The sequence below is a fragment of the Scophthalmus maximus genome, chromosome 9 (genome assembly GCF_022379125.1).
Source record: "Scophthalmus maximus strain ysfricsl-2021 chromosome 9, ASM2237912v1, whole genome shotgun sequence".
Taxonomy (NCBI): domain Eukaryota; kingdom Metazoa; phylum Chordata; class Actinopteri; order Pleuronectiformes; family Scophthalmidae; genus Scophthalmus; species Scophthalmus maximus.
The window spans coordinates 14,146,762-14,165,000 of NC_061523.1; the positions used below are offsets into that span (position 1 = coordinate 14,146,762).

The 18,239-nt window shown below is 43.5% G+C and overlaps 1 protein-coding gene across 1 annotated transcript; it reads left to right on the top strand.

The window, feature by feature from the left end:
* The first annotated feature begins 1,194 nt into the window (after positions 1-1,194).
* On the top strand, positions 1,195-14,729 carry LOC118319560 (neuronal acetylcholine receptor subunit beta-2-like). Its single transcript, XM_035650026.2, has 6 exons — positions 1,195-2,034; positions 8,675-8,820; positions 8,975-9,019; positions 9,350-9,459; positions 11,424-12,414; positions 12,878-14,729. Exons 1-6 carry the CDS (start codon positions 1,983-1,985, stop codon positions 13,031-13,033), a joined length of 1,500 nt encoding a protein of 499 aa, XP_035505919.1. The 5' UTR covers positions 1,195-1,982; the 3' UTR covers positions 13,034-14,729.
* Positions 14,730-18,239: the final 3,510 nt, after the last annotated feature.

Here is an 18,239-nt window from a genome sequence, read left to right on the forward strand (position 1 = left end):
GTGTTTGCTTCACCAGTAACCCACAAATAATAATACAAAAAATACAAGGAACAAAATAAGGATCAACAGAACAAAATACCAGTGAGGAAACTTACTTATTACTTAATTATACACTTTACATAGAGCACTTTGAGATTGCTTTTAGCAATGAAAAGTGCTCTATAAATGAAATTTATTATTATTATTATTATTATTAAGACTTGCATTAATTTCCTGGAGCCTGTGCAAAACCAGGAAATTTGATTAAAAAAAAAACAATTCTCCTCTACCTCTCCTGAGTTTGCGTTACTTTAAATGTCTTCTGACATTTTTACATTGTCCAATTTTTTTCTTTTTACAAACCATATTTGGCTTTATAAATAATAATTTTAAGGTATTTTTTAACTCATTCCTTGTGCACCTGTGCCTCCATGGCACTTATCCAGTTAGCTGCATTTTTAATCAAATCTAACCATTACTTACATAACCAGAAGTCACCTTTTACACATCTTTTGTCCTGAATTGGACAAGATGTAACCAATTGACTGGATTTAAACTGAATTTTGTCCCCTAAGGTAGCCTATGACAGGAAAAAACAAAATCGCACATCAGACCCATGACCTGTGAGACTGCCTCACCACACCACGAGTGTGCAATCAAAAAAGTATTGCTCGTCATGGCTTCTTTATTTCTGAGTCACATTCAGGAGTTTGACTTTCCATAACAGACACAAAGACTTGTAGACTTTAGTAGAGGTGAAACTTATGAAGGCCGATTTGATAAGCCTACAATTACAGTTATTGGGCTGTTGCTGGGGTTGTTATTATGACGCCCGTCTAAGTGTATCATCTGCTTTCTTGTCCCTTTAAGTGTCGCTGCTGCAGACAGTCCTGGCTCTTGTGTTATCTCGTGTTATCCTGTAGCTTTAACCTGACCTTTGACCCCCACTCATGGTAATGATGCTGTGGACACATGTGGACGAATGCCCCCGCAGCGATCAATAAACAACTGCATTTAGTCGATTTGTTTGATTCTAAATGGCGGGCTGTCAAGACCTAAAGGCTTCCACGCTTCCTGTAGACCACGTCATGACCCCCACATCCCCTCACACCATCCTCAGGGAGCTCCACCACGATGTGCTTAATGCACATCGTAATCTTGGCCTCTGCTGAGTTGCTGTACCAGACATGCCTCCACGCAAGTTCACTCTCTGGAATTAACGATTTTTCAATTTCTTCTAAATGAACAGATTAAGTTTTCTCATTGTAGATGTGGCTACAGTCGACTTCCTGTAGCTGCGCCCTCCAGAGCTTCCTAAAAGAGTCTTTTGATGAGCGTGACATTTTTTCAATGGAGGGATTTTCCTTTGACTGGAGAGGATGAAGTCGGTCCCAGTGCCTCAGCGTAGTAGACGTCTTCCTGGGGGGGGGGCTTCCTGTTTGTTGTCACACATGTCAGACTGTATCGATCAAGACGGCAGAGAGTGAAAGTGACGCCCGACGGGGGAGCGCACTGGGCGGGCAGGGCGATGTGAGGACCGCGGCGCGTAAATCTTTTATCTGAAGAATGGCCGCTGCGCTGATGACCGGGTTGGCGCATAACCCCACGAGCTCCTGAGCCATCTATCCGAGGAGAGAGAAGGAAGGCTGTTTGTATCGCTCTGGAGGAGTTAAAGGAGGCTCTGTCCTCTGTGGACGGTGTGGGCTGCGCGCACAGCTTCAGGACCAGCGGTGGGGTCAGCCTCCCCATCCCTCTCTGCTCCTCTCTCCCTGCCTCACAGCCTCACTGCCCGCTCGTCGTCGGCGGGATCCCTTGCAATGAAACCGCTATAGTCCAACCTGTTTTCCTTCTTCTTCTTCTTCTTCTCCTTCTTCCTCTTTTTAAATTTCCACTCCCTTTCTCACTCCACATATCGAGGGGCAGAGAGAAAGAAACAACAAAAAAACACGCGCGAAGAACAATCTCCATCTGCAAGTTTCCGTCGCACTGGAGGGGAGGACGCGATGGCAGTCCCGGTGAAGGCAGCGGTGGCTCTACTGGTTCTCAGCGTGGCAAGTAAGTCATCCTTTTTCAAATCCTCCCGGAACGGAACGGGACAGGGGGGCATTCGACTTTGAGGGGCTTAATATTCGTCCGGTCGTGGGCTGTCCATTGTAGATCTCTCTCTCTCTCTCTCTCTCTCTCTCCCTCCCTGAGCTCTGTCCATCTCAATTCATATAACAGCTCTTGGAAAGTCTATATTCAAGGTTAGGAATTTGAATTTATCCAATACGTGCTTTATAAACCAAAAAAAACGCAATAGCACTGCTCATATTACAATGCAATATTCTCTGTGTGCATTGGGGATTTAAATTTTGGGCAAACTGTACATGCAACATTTTTTTTCCTCCTTACACGCAGCAGGGGACAGTGGGGAGAGCCAGTGTGCCGTCAGACACGTGATCACGCACGCCTCAACTAACTAACTTGTTCCTCTTCACACAACCAAACCACGGAGTGGAAACGGAATTGTGATATTTGCTGTTGCACACACACTTCACAGCGGTCCTACTTTGACCACAGCATCCAATATCAGTGGGTTGGCACTGTGGATCTTCTCGTGGCTCATTACGCGGTTGCCTTGTGTGGCTTTGTTTGCAAACACACGCGCACACACACACACACACACACACACACACACACACACAGGGGGCGTTTAAATGCACTTGATGAAGTCTAATAATGGTAAATCTGCGGCCCCTCACTGTGCCTAATGGCCTGCAGTGTGTGTGCCAAGGCCCTCTGAAGACAATTACAAATCCAAATGGACTGTGTCCCCACGGAGAACCTCAACATAGCAGATGATGCGCAGCAGAGAAATCGTTTCCCCCTTTGTTTCAATTGAAGCAGCTGACGAGGAGGAGACACTGTTGGGGAGGAACGAGCCAATCAGGAGCTGTCCATGGTGCTGAGGTGGGATCTCACTGTGCCCGGTGCCACAACGGGGCAAGACCCCAGTGCCCATCGTGCCAGAGTGTTTTAAACGGCTCCAGTGTGTTTCATCCCCAGTGCTTTTCAGCAGCGTTCGTGTAGTCGCAGTGTTTTCATATTAATTGAAGGCATGTTGTTCGCAGGCAACGGAAATATGAATGGCGGAACAGCGTTACTTTAAAGTGTCCCAATACATTTAAGAAGTTTTTCTTTCTTAGTTGAGAAATAGGAAAGTCGATGATTATTGTACAGAAAAAACCTCTCCACATCTATGTACAGTTAGTTAGGTGTTTTTATGTTCATTTGTGGAAAACACTATGCTGTTAAAAGTCTGTTTGAATTGTTTCTCTCTCTTTACTTGTTTGTTGATTTGCCCTTATGACCTTTCAACTCACCCTTTTCAATCCTGCCCTCAGAATTATCATTATACAATTCATCACTATATGCCTTTGCATCTAAACTTGACATCTGCAATACTATGAACTGCCAGGCGTCATATAAATATCCGATTTGTTCTCCAGGTCAAGTTATCAGTTGTGGACCTCGCCCTCTGATTGTTCCCACCTTCTCTTTCACCGTCCCTTTCCTTGACTTTTTATTCCCTTCCATGCTACAGTAGCTAACAGACTGTACTCTCATTGTCACCTGGGTTCCTTCTGCAGCCGAGGCCCTGCGTGTTTGTGGCTGTGAGGCCAATCAAACCTTACCCTGGCTGTAACTGTAGAAAGACTAAATCCTTTTCTTTTTCTCTCTTCTCCCTGCCTCACTCCTCCACCCTTTTCACTTTCTCTGCCACTCTCTGGACTCTTCCTGCATGTCAACTTCATCTTCTGGGGTTTCGGACTCACTCCGTCTCTCATGTCGTAACTCATCGGACACATTCAGTTCCTCATCAGGCACTTCTTCTCTGTCCCCTGTCCTCCCGTCTCTCTCGGAATCGACTGCATGCTGTAGTAAACGTGCTAATGTGTGCAACAGCTTGCCCAGATGAGATGTTTTGCTCATTAAATGTTTGCACAATGCCTAGGAGGCGGGAAGGGGGGAGGGATTGCACGCTATCTGCATTAAGCATGTTGCACGAAACCCTCACACGACCCCCGACTCTTCTCTTCTGCAGCCCTCGGGTGAAACTTATCTCCGCGTGTGGGTGGGCACAACGTATGCCGTTCAAAATGTCGTCCTGGGGTCATTCTGGGGTTGTTGCAGTTCATAAACTGCTTTTGCATAACTGCAGATGTGTGTTCGGTCAAGAGGACACTGTGTCAGTGACTCAACATTCATCATAGTTAACTTTTAGTCATTGTGCTGGCTCACTTGTTTGGATGAGAGAGAGAGAGAGAGAGAGAGAGGCGAAGAGAGAGATGCATCAGATTTGTTCAGAAGAAAATAGTGTAAATCTAAGTAGCAGTAACTTATGAGAGTAAAACTGAGGGAGCCGAAGTCACTTTTCTAAAAGAGCAAGGCAGGACAGACAGATACAAGGCAGACGTTGATACAGATTTTTTTTTAAATCATCGTAGTAAAAGAATAGTTGATTTCATCCTCACGGACAGATAGACTGTCTGTGATGATGGACAGTTTGAGGGCAGCCAACAACCCCCCATCACAGGCACTGTGAGCAATGTGACGTGTCTTGTTGTAACTTGGAACTGAATGGCACATGGGCGTCTTTTATAACATAACTGCTGCTGACAGTGTCCGGAGTAAATCCTAAAAAAACGGCTGAATCCTAAACCGTTTCAGTCTCAGAAAGGCCACGGCAGATGGTAAAACACTGAATAATTCACTTCCCTTAGAAAAGAGCCGACAGGAAGCCGAATTTGGATGTTGTTGTTTTTCCGTTCTTTGTTCTTGTCCTCCGGACCGATGTCACGGCCCGTCAAACTATCTGCACGACTCAAACACAGCGGAGTGTCTTAAAGGTTTTTGTTTGTTTGTTTTCACATATATCACTTTCAATATGTTGTGATGGAGACTTCATGTTGATTCTATCTGGTTGGGGACGACTTGGAGAATAATCTTTAATTGTGTTTGAGGCTCTGTGCTTGTAGGATGATGGCATTTTTATTTTAGCGGGGATGAATTATTGAGGTGCGGAGAGTGCAGCGAGGCAGACAAGTGTGTAGTGTGTGTGTGTGTGAGTGTGTGTGTGTGTGCATACATGTGTGATGAGACATGCTGATGGTAGACTCCCTAATGCTACTTACATTAGCCTCATACACATCTCATTTTAGCCTCATCTACCGTTTTAGCATATACCTTACATCACTTCATATCGTCTATACTGTGCTTCCCCCGCCACCCTCAGTCCTTTCCAGCGGTCACATGGAGTCGTTTGTCTTTCACAGTTTATTGCACCTCTGACGTCTATTATTTCTCCAAGGCAGAAATCACAGAGCAGAAGTGAGGAGCCACAACAGTAGGGAACACAGTACAGGAACAGAACACCGTTAAATATTAGTGATCAAAACAGAATCTACTGTATTTACACAGGAGTCCCTTTGCTTCGTTTCTCTGAATAAAACCAAGCCATTATTAACCAACCGACCAACCAACCGACCAACCAACAGATCAGCAATATCTACTCTATGCAAATAGCTATTCCAAGTATTTAGTGACATAATAGGATTACACTATTCAAATGTTTATTTTTAAATGTAAGGCGGTGTAGTACTCCTTGTGACAAGTAAATTTACCTTTATTTATAAAAGCAGTGAACTGACCCCTAAGTTGAAGTACATTTTTTCATTGCTACTTTTTGTTTACTGTGAATTGTATGGCCCCTCATCTGTTGGTCACTGCTCTGTGGTTCCATATCCCCTCATCTTTATCAAGCACTCAATACAATTATCAAAGCACAAAGACAAGTGGAGCTGAAAACCACACAATGAGCGAGACCAATGAGATTTATTAGAAAGTGTCGCTTCAACTCTCAGGTTGCCAAAAAAACCAACCTCAAACCCTTTGTTCTTTTAAAAAGGACAAGAAACCTGCATATCATTATGCAGAACTTTTCACCCTTATTGCACACAAACAATGAGTTGTCGCCGGGCCGTGAGTCCGTTTGGAATAATCTTGAATCGCTGCGATGTCCCATGAATCATCGCTATAATACGGCATGATCCCATTTCATCTCATCAGATGATTGTACTAATCTGGAGATTGTTTTGTCTCACGCCCTGATGTTGCCGTTGTTTGTTGTGTGTGTGTGTTTATTGTCCTGTCCTCCTCCTCGTGTGTCTCCGTCTTGTCTTCTCTGTCTAATCCTGACAGACAGAGCGCTGCGTTTCCAAGCTCTCTGAGTACATTTACCCTCGGGGCTGAGTGTCATGTCATAGCTGCTCAGACGTCAGACACTTCTTGTCTGCTCCTCAGATGGAGGTCTGGCGTAGGTCAATGTGGACTGACCAAGTGTAGAAGACACCTATCCTTCCTGCAGTTAAAGCTCAGCGCCTCTTCTTTTCAGTTTGATCTCGACCTGTGTCACAAAACATTTTTATTTTTTAAATCTTGAACAGATATTGATATGACAGCTGGATGCATAGCTGAAAACCAGTGTAAGTAAAGTGCCATAATAATCAAAATTCATAGTGAAGCTGCTAACTTCACAGTTTTGTGATGTAGGGACACAAGTACATTGCCGATGTCAGATCAGAAATGTTTGTGCATCTGTTTTAAAATGAGTGTTTTACTGTATCGCACAATTTTTTTTTATAAATGTTGTGCGTTTTGTAGCTGAAATTAAAACACTGCCAAAGCGTTACAGCTTTGTTAGTTTTAAATAACATTCAGTCGTTTACCGGCAGAGGTTTTGGATGTAGACCTCCTCCAAAATCGACTATGTGTGTCATCCTTTTTTGTTGGCTTTGGCAAAGGCAGACAGACTTGATCTGGTCCTACAAGGCCATGGGTGCGTCAGCTTAGAGCAGCCGTCACTTCAGGTAGGCGACATAATCGAGGACAGTTTTTTTTTCCTTCACTTGGACTTCAACATGAACTCCTCCTGCACCTGACGGAATTACTTGCTGACTCATTGGTCCCCCTGAATCTGGGGTTGTTATTTTTTTAGATGTAGATCTGAAGTGACTTGAAGCCATAATCTTTTTGGATGAACAGTAAAAAGTTTTAATTCAAAATTACAAATTACAATGGATGAAATCAGCACTGCAGTTGTTTGTGTCTGTGTGTGTGTGAGTGTGTGTGTGTGCGACTCATTATTGTCATATGGACTTCTGATTGCATGCATTATCAACATGCAACGTATACAATATATAAGATTAAAGTGCCTGAGTGGGAAGTCAGAAGTATCAGTGTGTGTGTGTGTGTGTGTGTGTGTGTGTGTGTGTGTGTGTGTGTGTGTGTGTGTGTGTGTGTGTGTGTGTGTGTGTGTGTGTGTGTGTGTGTGTGTGTGTGTGTGTGTGTGTGTGTGTGTGTGTGTGTGTGTGTGTGTGTGTGTGTCATTACATCTGAATGTGCAGCTGGGTATACTACTGACTACCGCAGCACCTAATTGTTGAGACCTCACAGCACGATATTTAAACATTGCTTCACCAACCAATGCTCTAGGCGTGTGTGTGTGCATCTGTTAGTGTGGGTTTTCTCATTATTATTTATCACTGATCGGTAATACTCAGAAGTCAGAAAGAGTCAAAACATTGCCGTCGGGTTTGTCATTTATTCAGTTAATTTCTTCAAGAACTGTGGTTTATTCCCAACACACACCAAACCAGAATGCAATGCTCCATACAAGGCTGATAAAGTAAAAACAGTCTCAATGAAACAGCTGCTAAACTACATCTAACCATCATTTATATTCATTTTTCAATGGTGCTCTAGTCTTCATCCATGTGTAAGGTGCCCACTGTGCGATCAGACCCACTGAGGTCTGTTCACTTTAACTCAGCAGAGCAAAAAACAGACAGAAATTAAATCGAACAGACTGTACAGCTGGAAAGTTGAAAACAAGGTTGCAAGTCAAATCCAAGGTTTATATTCATGCAGAGATTTCCCTCCACATGACCCCGGGTGTCTAGTCACCATACATAATCAGACGCACACATCATCTCAGTGTGAAGCACACTGAGATGATGAAATTAGGGAAATCATAATCAGAGCACTGTATCCCCCCCCCCCCCCCCCCCCCGTTTTGTTGAGGCAGTTGTTCAGGCTGTAGTCTGACATTTCTGGCAAAGTGTTCATCAGGATGAGACTAAATACCAACCAGAGGATATTTTGGCCTTATATAATGGAATATGTTGGAGTAGCCTCCATCAACCTCAACAACCTGTAAAACTTGCACATTTTCTCCTGCACAACCTGTACAACCAACTCTCACTGACAGTTTGCTCATACTGTATATCAGTGTTGCATATACTTTCATATATATTTACTTTCATTTTTACATATTTTAATTGTATTGTATAGTTTTTCCATTACTGCTCTATTGACAGTGCTTAACACGATTCTGACTCTGATATGAGGCACGGGATATGTTCTTGTCGTTTTATGCTACTGTACCAAAAAAAGCATAAAAAATGTAATAAAATAACCTTGTAAGGAAGAGTTGGATCAGGAATGACCAACCATGCCTGGGAGAGGAAGTGATAATAACATTTCATTTAACCTGTTGACTGTTATAGTGTCGGCATCGTGGTCCTGATCCATTGTGCGTAGCTAATTTTTCAAATGTCATGTGTTTTGAGATGGCGAGTGCTTGTGTTCGCAGCGTCCTTGTGTGCGGAGGTGGAGGAGCGGCTGGTGAGTCACCTGTTGTCACCGGAGCGCTACAACAAGCTGATCAGACCGGCTGTCAACAACAGTCAGCAGGTCACCATCTATATCCAGGTGTCTCTGGCCCAGCTGATCAACGTGGTGAGGAAAACACACTAGCTCGCACACACACACACACACACACACACACACACACACACACACACACACACACACACACACAGACACACACACACACACACAGATATATTTATTTGTAACATCAACAAACCATCTCTGTGTGTCTGTGTTTCAGAATGAGAGGGAGCAGATCATGACCACCAACTGTTGGCTCACTCAGGTTTGTGTCTCCACTCAACCTCATGTTCTGTTAATGTGTGTGTGTGTGTGTGTGTGTGTGTGTGCGTGGGGTCAGGCCATGATTAAACACTGCCTCATAGTGGCACAACTAGTGCCTGACTTAAATTAAACGCACGCACGCACGCACGAAGGGTTGCGCACACACACTGACTGATGTATTTGTTTGCATATCAGTTTTGATGGATGCATCTGTATTTGTGTGTGCACTTGTTGTGTGCAGGTGTGTGTTCCTTTTGAATGTATTCATTTACTTGTTAGTTTGTGTGTGTGTGTGTGTGTGTGTGCGTGCGCGCGCGCTCTTCCTTATCAGGTATGGAATGACTACAGATTAATGTGGGATCCCGAAGAGTACCAGGGAATCAAGAAAGTCCGACTCCCGTCACAACACATCTGGCTGCCAGACATCGTCCTCTACAACAAGTACGTCTGCTTCACACAATGTGTGTGTCTGTGAAACTAAGTGATTAAAGGAGGAACAGACTTGTAATAGACATAAAAAGCCCAATTTCCCTAAAATGTTTCTTTCTATCCTCTTACCTCTCCTGTTTTATCCCACTTCTCACCCCTTTCAGAATAATGAATACAACCATACATTTTTTTTAACACTGTCTAGACATCATCATGATCTTTTAAAGCACGAGAGACAGTACATTTTGCAGATAGAAAGTTGGGGAGAGACAGGTAAAATTTAAATTAAAAAAAACTGTCTGATAAGATTGTTTTTAGCCTTTGAACCTCAAATTTTGTGTCAAAATGGATTTTTTTTTTTACGATATTAGTTTAAAAATTCCATAGCAACTGAGCCATGTGTATCTGCTGATGGATACCATGTGCTATCACTAAAAGAACATCTACTAAATGTTGATTTTCTAAACTTTTAAAAAGTCTTTAAGCTTGAGATTGAGTTTAAACAGGCTCACATATGTGTGAATGTGTAGATTTTGTGTTTGGGTCAGCAGCATTACACCGCCATTTATACCGGAGGCTTGTCGGCATTAAACTTGCACGAACACAGATTGCTGGTCAGCTGAAGACCACATGAGAAGAGGCATTATGATAGGATATGATCAGCACTACTGTACGTCTTCAGGTGGAGGTCTCTGGCCAAGTCTGGGGGCGCAGAGGTCGCAGTTAGCAGGTGGAGCCTCTGCATTTTTAATTGGTCTGCATATTCACAGCAGCCCCAAAGCATTAGAGACGGAGTGTGATGGTTGGATTCCTGACCTGCTGTATAATTGATAGGCCACTTATCTATAATGCATCACCTGCAGCCTCGGTGAGATGAAGAAGAAAAAGTCAGGCTCAGCAGATTTAAGGTGAGGGCAGGAAGTTGTTGCCATGTTGTCGGTACGTGTCCCGAGCCGCGCTCCTCCCTTGAGAAGATAAATGCATCCTGTAACTTTCAACACACACAGAGCTGTTGCTTGCGCCACCTCTGCAGACACACGGTGACAGCCAGGAAATCATTTCCTCAACACGCCATCGGTTAGTACAGTAAATTAAAAGTCAGCTTAGTGTCTCTTGATGATATTGCTAGAGCACAGATTCTGCCGTTAATGTGTTTTTAAAAAAAATTCACTGACAGGACGAGCTAGCTCAAGAAGAATCTCATAGATGTGACAAATGATTATGGCGATGCAGCTGGTATAGCTTAGTGGGTTACACCACTGACCTTGGTACAGAAGGTCAGGGTTTGATTCCAGGTCAGGGCATGGCTAAAATCCAGTGTGGGCCCTTAATGCTCCCTTCCTTCCTCTCAGAAAAAAAAAGAATCGATGATTGTAAGTCGCGTTGGACAAAAGCATCAGCAAAATGAATGTAATGGGGATGGGAGATGGTCTCAGACGTTTGAATCTCACTGTAGATTCCGTGGAGTGACGGAGTTCTCACTGAGTAAAGCTGCGGGTGTGGAAGAACCTCTCAAACGGAATGCTGAAGAATCAACGTTCAGATAAAGTTCAGGTTAAGCTTGACAAGTAATCCCTAACTGACTGAATTAATGTGGGTGTGTTGTGAAGCCGTTATGATCCGACACTTCTCACTATCAGTGGGCTTTTGGATTAACAGCAGCACTGTGTTCAAAAAAAATGCAAGAGGCTGCATTTTGCTGCAGGTGCAGGAGAAGCCGTATGAAATATGATACAGGAAGTCTGTGATAGATGCATGAGTTTGATGTTTGATCAGATGTCAAAACACTCCAGTGGTTTCTATGACATTAGGAGAACGCTCTAGCAGCATTGTGGGCTTGCAACACTTTGCCAGGTGATGATGATGATGATGATGCGTGGTCAAGTTGTGGCTCTTTTCGTAAACACTTTCTATGGTGGCTAGTTCTTTGACTTTCTCCTTTCTTTTACACATCTTTCACCTCTTCCTTCCTTCAGTGCGGACGGAACCTATGAAGTCTCCTTCTACTCGAATGCCGTGGTCTCCAACAACGGCGAGGTTAACTGGCTTCCACCAGCCATCTACAAGTCGGCTTGCAAAATTGAAGTCCGTGATTTCCCCTTCGACCAGCAGAACTGCACCCTTAAGTTTCGCTCTTGGACCTACGACCACACGGAGATCGATCTCATCCTTCTCAGTGACTTTGCCTCACGCGACGACTTCAAACCGAGTGGCGAGTGGGATATTGTTTCATTGCCTGGACGCAAGAACGAAGACCCTGATGACATCAGGTACCTGGATATCACCTATGACTTTATTATCAAGAGAAAACCCCTGTTCTACACCATCAACCTGATCATCCCCTGCATCCTGATAACATCCTTGGCCATTCTGGTTTTCTACCTCCCGTCAGACTGTGGTGAGAAGATGACTCTCTGTATCTCTGTGCTTCTGGCCCTGACTGTGTTTTTACTCCTAATCTCAAAGATTGTGCCACCTACGTCTTTAGCAGTGCCTCTGATTGGGAAGTACCTAATGTTTACGATGGTGCTGGTCACCTTCTCCATCGTAACCAGTGTTTGTGTGCTCAACGTGCACCATCGGTCCCCCAGTACCCACACCATGCCTCCTTGGGTCAAGCGAGTCTTCTTGTACCGGCTCCCCTGCTACCTCTTCATGCGGAGACCCGGTAGCTCCAACATCCGTGAGAAGTTCCGGAAAAAACACCAGCAGCGATCGTACTCTGACCAGAGGCTGCATGGAGCGGACGGGGGGACTGGAAGCCCTGGGGGAATAGCAGATTCTTCCTCATCCTTCTTTGTCAACGAGGAGTCAGCCAAGCGCTATGGCTGGAAGATCAGCGACTTGCCGGAGAACACAGAGATCAGAAAGAGGATGACGCTCAAGAGCAACATTGATGTGGAGGACGCCGTGGATGGAGTGCGCTACATCGCTGAGAAGATGAAGAGCGAGGATGATGACGAAGGAGTAAGTGTTAGGAAGAAAAGTATCTGTGTATGTGTGTTTATGTGTCATAAATTGCAGAGAACGTCTTTTTTCCCCAGAGGATGAAGCCTGACAACATGAGGATCCCCTGACTTCTCCCGTAGTGCCACCATGGAATTTGCAAAACACTTGTTTTATGACCAATTAAGCTGCAAACAAATGACGCATCTTCACTGCTTCAGTTGTAAAATATCATCTTATCCAACATGCAAACTAAGATGGCAAACATCACGCCTACCTAATAACAGGATGTTAGCATGGTCATTGTGAGCTCAGTTTGCATCTTGAAATATGAGTTTCATGTGTGATTAGATTAGAGGATGAATATTAGCCACCACAAAGTCCAAATATTATAAACTTATTATTAAATCATAGTAATGTCATAACTCTTGTGTTTGGCAGTATTGGCAATGGAAATACTTCTAACTTCTCTTTGTCTCCACAGATCATTGAAGACTGGAAATACGTGGCCATGGTGATTGATCGTCTCTTCCTGTGGATCTTTGTATGTGTGTGCGTGGTCGGGACGCTCGGCCTCTTCATGCAGCCCCTGTTCCAGAATTACAACACGCCCATTGTTGATGACATGGACCATAACTGAAACTTGGAGACTGAACTTTGATATCAACATGACCCGGACGTGAACTTAAAGTCCCCTCGCAGAAACAGAGCTCTGATAACATTCTAACACATAAACTCACACGTTCGCCTCACGTGGCACTCTCACTGGGAAAAATTACTACAATGCACTTTATCCCCTGACCACCACCTGCTCCCCTCCAGACCTCCGTCCCTCTTTATCGTTCATTATGTCTCATATGTTATTCACACAGGAACTAGGATCTATTCATTACAGTGAACTTTAGGATAATTCTTTTTTATAAAACAAACATTGTCAAATTTTTGACCATCATTAAGTACACACAAATGATTTACATTATACTCATAATTGATAGTTTTTATTTATTTTTGCCTTTATGCACAGTCAATATTTAAACACACAAAGAACAAGGCGAAGGAGAGAGACTAACTTACAGATTGACTTCCTGGTTCACAATCATAATCAAAAGTCCCAAAATACCATAAACCCGAATTATTTTTTAATTCAAGATGTAAAAAAGATTTGCATTTTATCACCCCTTGCACTTAAATTATCACAGGTTTACCCCTATCACAGGTTTATGAGCCCAACAGCGACTCGTTTTAAACAGATTTGGTTTTGCACTTTTCTCCCAACCTATCTCTAAATCAAATGGCCACCATTGGTCTAGCAATGATGGATGAAGCCTCAGTGAGCATCTGCAGATAAGGGCCTCACTGTGAGTCTGACTACACAAACTGGTCAAATCAATGTCAAAGTCTTTTAGCGTTTAAAACGAAGGAGGGTCAATATAATAGTGCTGAAAAAATACAGATCTTGAAACCAATGACCATAAGTCTATTGTTACTCACCTATTTTTATATTTATTTTATTTTAGAAAAAGGAACAGTACGCTCGTGTCATCAACGCCATGCTCGTCAGTATCCATCACCAAGGAAACCAGCAGCAATAATATTTTACAGCATTTCATACGCACTGACCTGGCGCAAATGATCCAAACAGTCTGACTCTTCACTTGCTTTATCTTTCTTCAATACTGTATTCTTGATTATCTCAGCCTTTTATCAGAAGCGTTACTTGAATGCGTGTTCAGTATTTAATTATAGCGGTATAATAACTTGTCACCATCATAACACACTCGCCTGTCACTGCTACAATGTTAGCTGCGGAAGAGGTGTACTGTACTGTCCTTAATCCAGCAGGATTGATTTCTAAATTATTTTTTTGGGAAATGCATTTGAACATTGTTTTTCATTTTCATTTTTTCTTCAACAAATCGTGTTGCCTGAGTTTTGTCTGTCTAGACAATAAATGCAGAGAAGGAAACTGTGATGAGATCTGGTGTCTTTCTTAATTGATCAATAAAGAGGAATGAAGGCAACAAGCAGACCTGATGAATCGCACAGTTTAAGTTTGAGTTTATGTTTGCAGCTTAATAAGTATTAAGTAATTCAGTATTATTAATAATCAGTAGCTGAGAGGAAATTTAGAGGTTTGGAAACATAACAACCACCAACAATTGCAGCATTAGATCATTTTATACTCCCAATTTTCCAATTAGTGTCAGCATGGATATTTAAAGATCCATGATTATGTTTTTCTGGAGCGCAGAAATTGCTAGTGTAGTGTACTCTACATCATCTTTCCAGTAAACATCATTACACACACACACAACGGACACGCACACGCACACGCAAACACACACACACACACACACAGGATTGGAGTTGGGTTCAGCAATAACAGCTCATATTTGTTCGCCCATCCTCCCCTGGTTTAACTCATATATTAGATATTTGACATCTGCATCAATTTCCATTAAGAGTGACCACACGAGGGGTGGGGAGGGTCAGAGGGGTCACGGGGTGACGGGGTGGTGTTGCTTGTGTTGCTGTTGTCGAGGTCTGGAGAGGCAGACAATCAATCACAATTTTCTGATTTCTAAAAAATCACACAAATGTTATATCCATTACTTTTCTGTTGCATTATTTTTTAAAAGTGGAATGTATTAACCTATTTATCACATTTGAAGTTTTAATTAGTTTTTTCCTTTTCAGAGTGAAGCTTTTTGCTTTATCCGTGTAAGTTACATGTGCAGTTTCCTGTGTGTAGCAGTCCATGTACAGTATCAGCGGGAGAGCTTCTTCCTCTGAGGGTCGAGAGAGGATGTGGATTCCAATGTTCCTCCTCTGATACACATGAAGCAGTCGGCCTCTGCCTGTGAGGAGCTTCAACAGGAGGTTCACACTTACTAGTGAGCCTTGACTGAAAGAAGCATACACCTTTGTGACTTCAGCCTTCAAGAAGAACACGTATACTATGCATGTTGTCTCAGATTGATGACCCTTTCTGTCCCCATAGGACTTTACTGCTGCAGTGACAAAGACATGATCTCAAAAATCAAAGAGTCTTAACCCAAAGAACCTATATTGACTGATTGATCTTGAAATTAAGTCATACTGACCTAATGAATATGGTATGCTGACTGTGAAATTTATGAGTGTACTGGATTCCAGCTGTGCCCACGCATTGTATCACTTGTTTGACACTAGAGATTCAGCAGCCAACCTAAATCAAACTCCAATACAACATCAGTGTCTTTACGTCCATTTATCAGGCAACCACCTCCCCGAAGCGAGGGGCCCGAAGAAGATTGCACCACCAGGCCCATTCTCCAAGAGTCAAAAACTGAGGGATAGACAGAGAAAAGTCTGCCAGAGAGAAAGAAATGGTGTCTTGGTCTCCAGGTCCGATCATGAAGTGTGAACGAAGAGATGAAACTGCATGGGTGGAGGGAGAGGGGATGGAGATGGGAGTAATAAGCAGGGTGGGACGTAAGAGAAAGAGAGAGAGGTATAACAGACACTATTCTATTCCGTTGTACCCCATGCTGCATGGCTGTTGTCAGCAGTTTGATCTGTTTCGTGTAGTCGGTCGTTTCCCTCCATCGCTCCCATTACCCTCCGCAGGACGTTAGGATTTATACCTGCCATTTCAGCTCTGTGGTCGATATTTATGAACTACATTACCGCATTACAGAATGTGTAGCTGCCATGCACTTGGCTCAGGGGGCCATCCATCCTCCGCTGTCAGCCGCTGAGCCACTGAGCTGAGGGGACAGACACAGAGCAGTGGTCCGGGCACTTCACAGGGCTTTAAACTGGGCCCGGGGGCCCGCTCCGAAACGTCCCTGCTGGAGCAATAAATATCTCCTCAGGTCTGTCACCTGCTGACGGATCAGGATGCCTGCTGCTGCACACTAGTGGTCAAAAGGAACACTGCAGAAATAAAAATGTTGGTCTCAGCAGCGGCCCCATAATTATTAATTGAGAGAACGAGACGGACACTGACAGAATATAAATATGAAGCAGCACATTGTCACAATGTGTTGTATGGATGCTTTACATTTGTGTGTGAGTGAGTGATTGTTAGAGAGATATCATACAGAGAGAGAAGAAGGGTTAATGGGAAAAACAGCAGTGCAGAAAGATGACAGTTTAATTATCAGCTGAAGGCTTTAATCAGATAACTGGTTCAAACTATGACGGGACTTTGATTAGTGGCTTTTGGCTGCAACAGCCCACAGCATGACTAAGCAGACTGTGTACAGTGCACACATCAGTGGACGGATGGAAAACAGGAAGTGAACTCTCTGTGGTGTTGATGGGTCTGGAGCAAGGGGGGGGGGGGGGGGGATGGATTTGAGGATGTGAACGCTGGAGGGTTGAGCTGGGCCACAGAGTGTAGCGTGACAGACAGAGCAGGATGAGCTGCGGGAGGAGAGGCGATGCGGAGAGCTTTTTATAAAAAAAAAGGGGGGGGTGGGGTGGCAGAGGGTGGGGACAGTGGAGTGGTAGGATAATTTGGAGCAGAAGGAAGAAAGGCAAACTCATGGGAAGGAGGCGTAACTGTTTGGATGGGGTTAAAGGGTAGAGGTCGAAAGATAGGAAGAGGTCAGGAGCACACATTGTATCAGTCATGAACTTTAAGATTCGATCTTAGTCGTTAAGTGACAATCAATTCTTTTAAATAATAAAAAAGTGACGCCACACTTGTAAAGTTTGGGGCCGTAGAACCCCAAAAAAACAGATCTGAAAATCACGAAAATGCTGCGTATCAGGGAAACTGCAGAGTTGGATATACTTTCATATTACACATTGTCATTTAAACCAATATCAATATACCTACTGGCTTAAGGGGAATCTGAGGGGACACCTATATAGTAAAGAGTAGATTTGCCACAGACACAACCTGTTCAATAATACAGATTACGGATCAGGTATGCTGCAGCGTCAGACTACGGGTTGTTTGAATGCGGACATCGTGGAAAGACTAAACCTGAGTGTGCAGCATTTAATACAGTGCAGCCATTAGTGATATTATCAGTAACACCCAATTGACAAGTCTGCTCTATTATTATAATAACCAAAATATTACTTACATGTAGGAGAAGAGAGACATGCCTGAACTTCTTTGTGAAAAGGAGTGATTTGGAGAGACAAAGGTAATAAGATGAAAATGATAGAGACAGGTGGAGACAGAAAATAGTACTACGGTGAGAAGCAAGGTTGATGTGGATGAGCCGGGACAGTCCTGTCTGACAAACGCTGCTGCAACTACATTTGCCCTTTTCATTTTGCTGTGCTGTCTCCAGCAAAGCTGCGAGGTCCTTCTGCTTTGTCTGAGCTGCCTGACAAGACGCCTGGCGTTATTCAACGGTGCATCTGGCCGTGGGATCATACGGGGAAAGAGACGGAACAACGGAGAGAGAAGAGACAGACGTAGCAGAGTGTGTTCCTCCGTCAACTCAGTTGCCACAACACCCGCCCACGGATCGCGACACCATTGGGCAACACTCTCCTCCCGTGAACCTGACTGATTTGCTGCAGATGCTCTTTGAAATCTTCTTTCCTTTTGAAATACTTCACAACTTCACAAAATAAAATTTGCAGATTTATTTAAATTTAGCAGTTTTCATGAGAGCTCAACACTGTTATACAGAGGATTAAAACAGCACAGAGGCCAGAGGATCTTTTTGTATTCCTTGCTGCATTAAAGCTGAAGCAGTTTTCTAAATGCTGACTGTCGGTATTTGAAATGTTTTCACCATACTATATTTAATACGAGTGCACAAATTATCAGGGACACTTATCAATTATTACGAGCCTCTAGTTCCCTAATCAAACTGAAGCTTATTGTAAAATAC

Coding starts and splice junctions, on each gene's coding strand:
- LOC118319560 (XM_035650026.2), top strand. CDS start 1,983: ATGGCAGTCCCGGTGAAGGCAGCGGTGGCTCTACTGGTTCTCAGCGTG. Junction 9,020..9,349: donor CCAACTGTTGGCTCACTCAG/GTTTGTGTCTCC, acceptor CTTCCTTATCAG/GTATGGAATGACTACAGATT. Junction 9,460..11,423: donor GACATCGTCCTCTACAACAA/GTACGTCTGCTT, acceptor TCCTTCCTTCAG/TGCGGACGGAACCTATGAAG.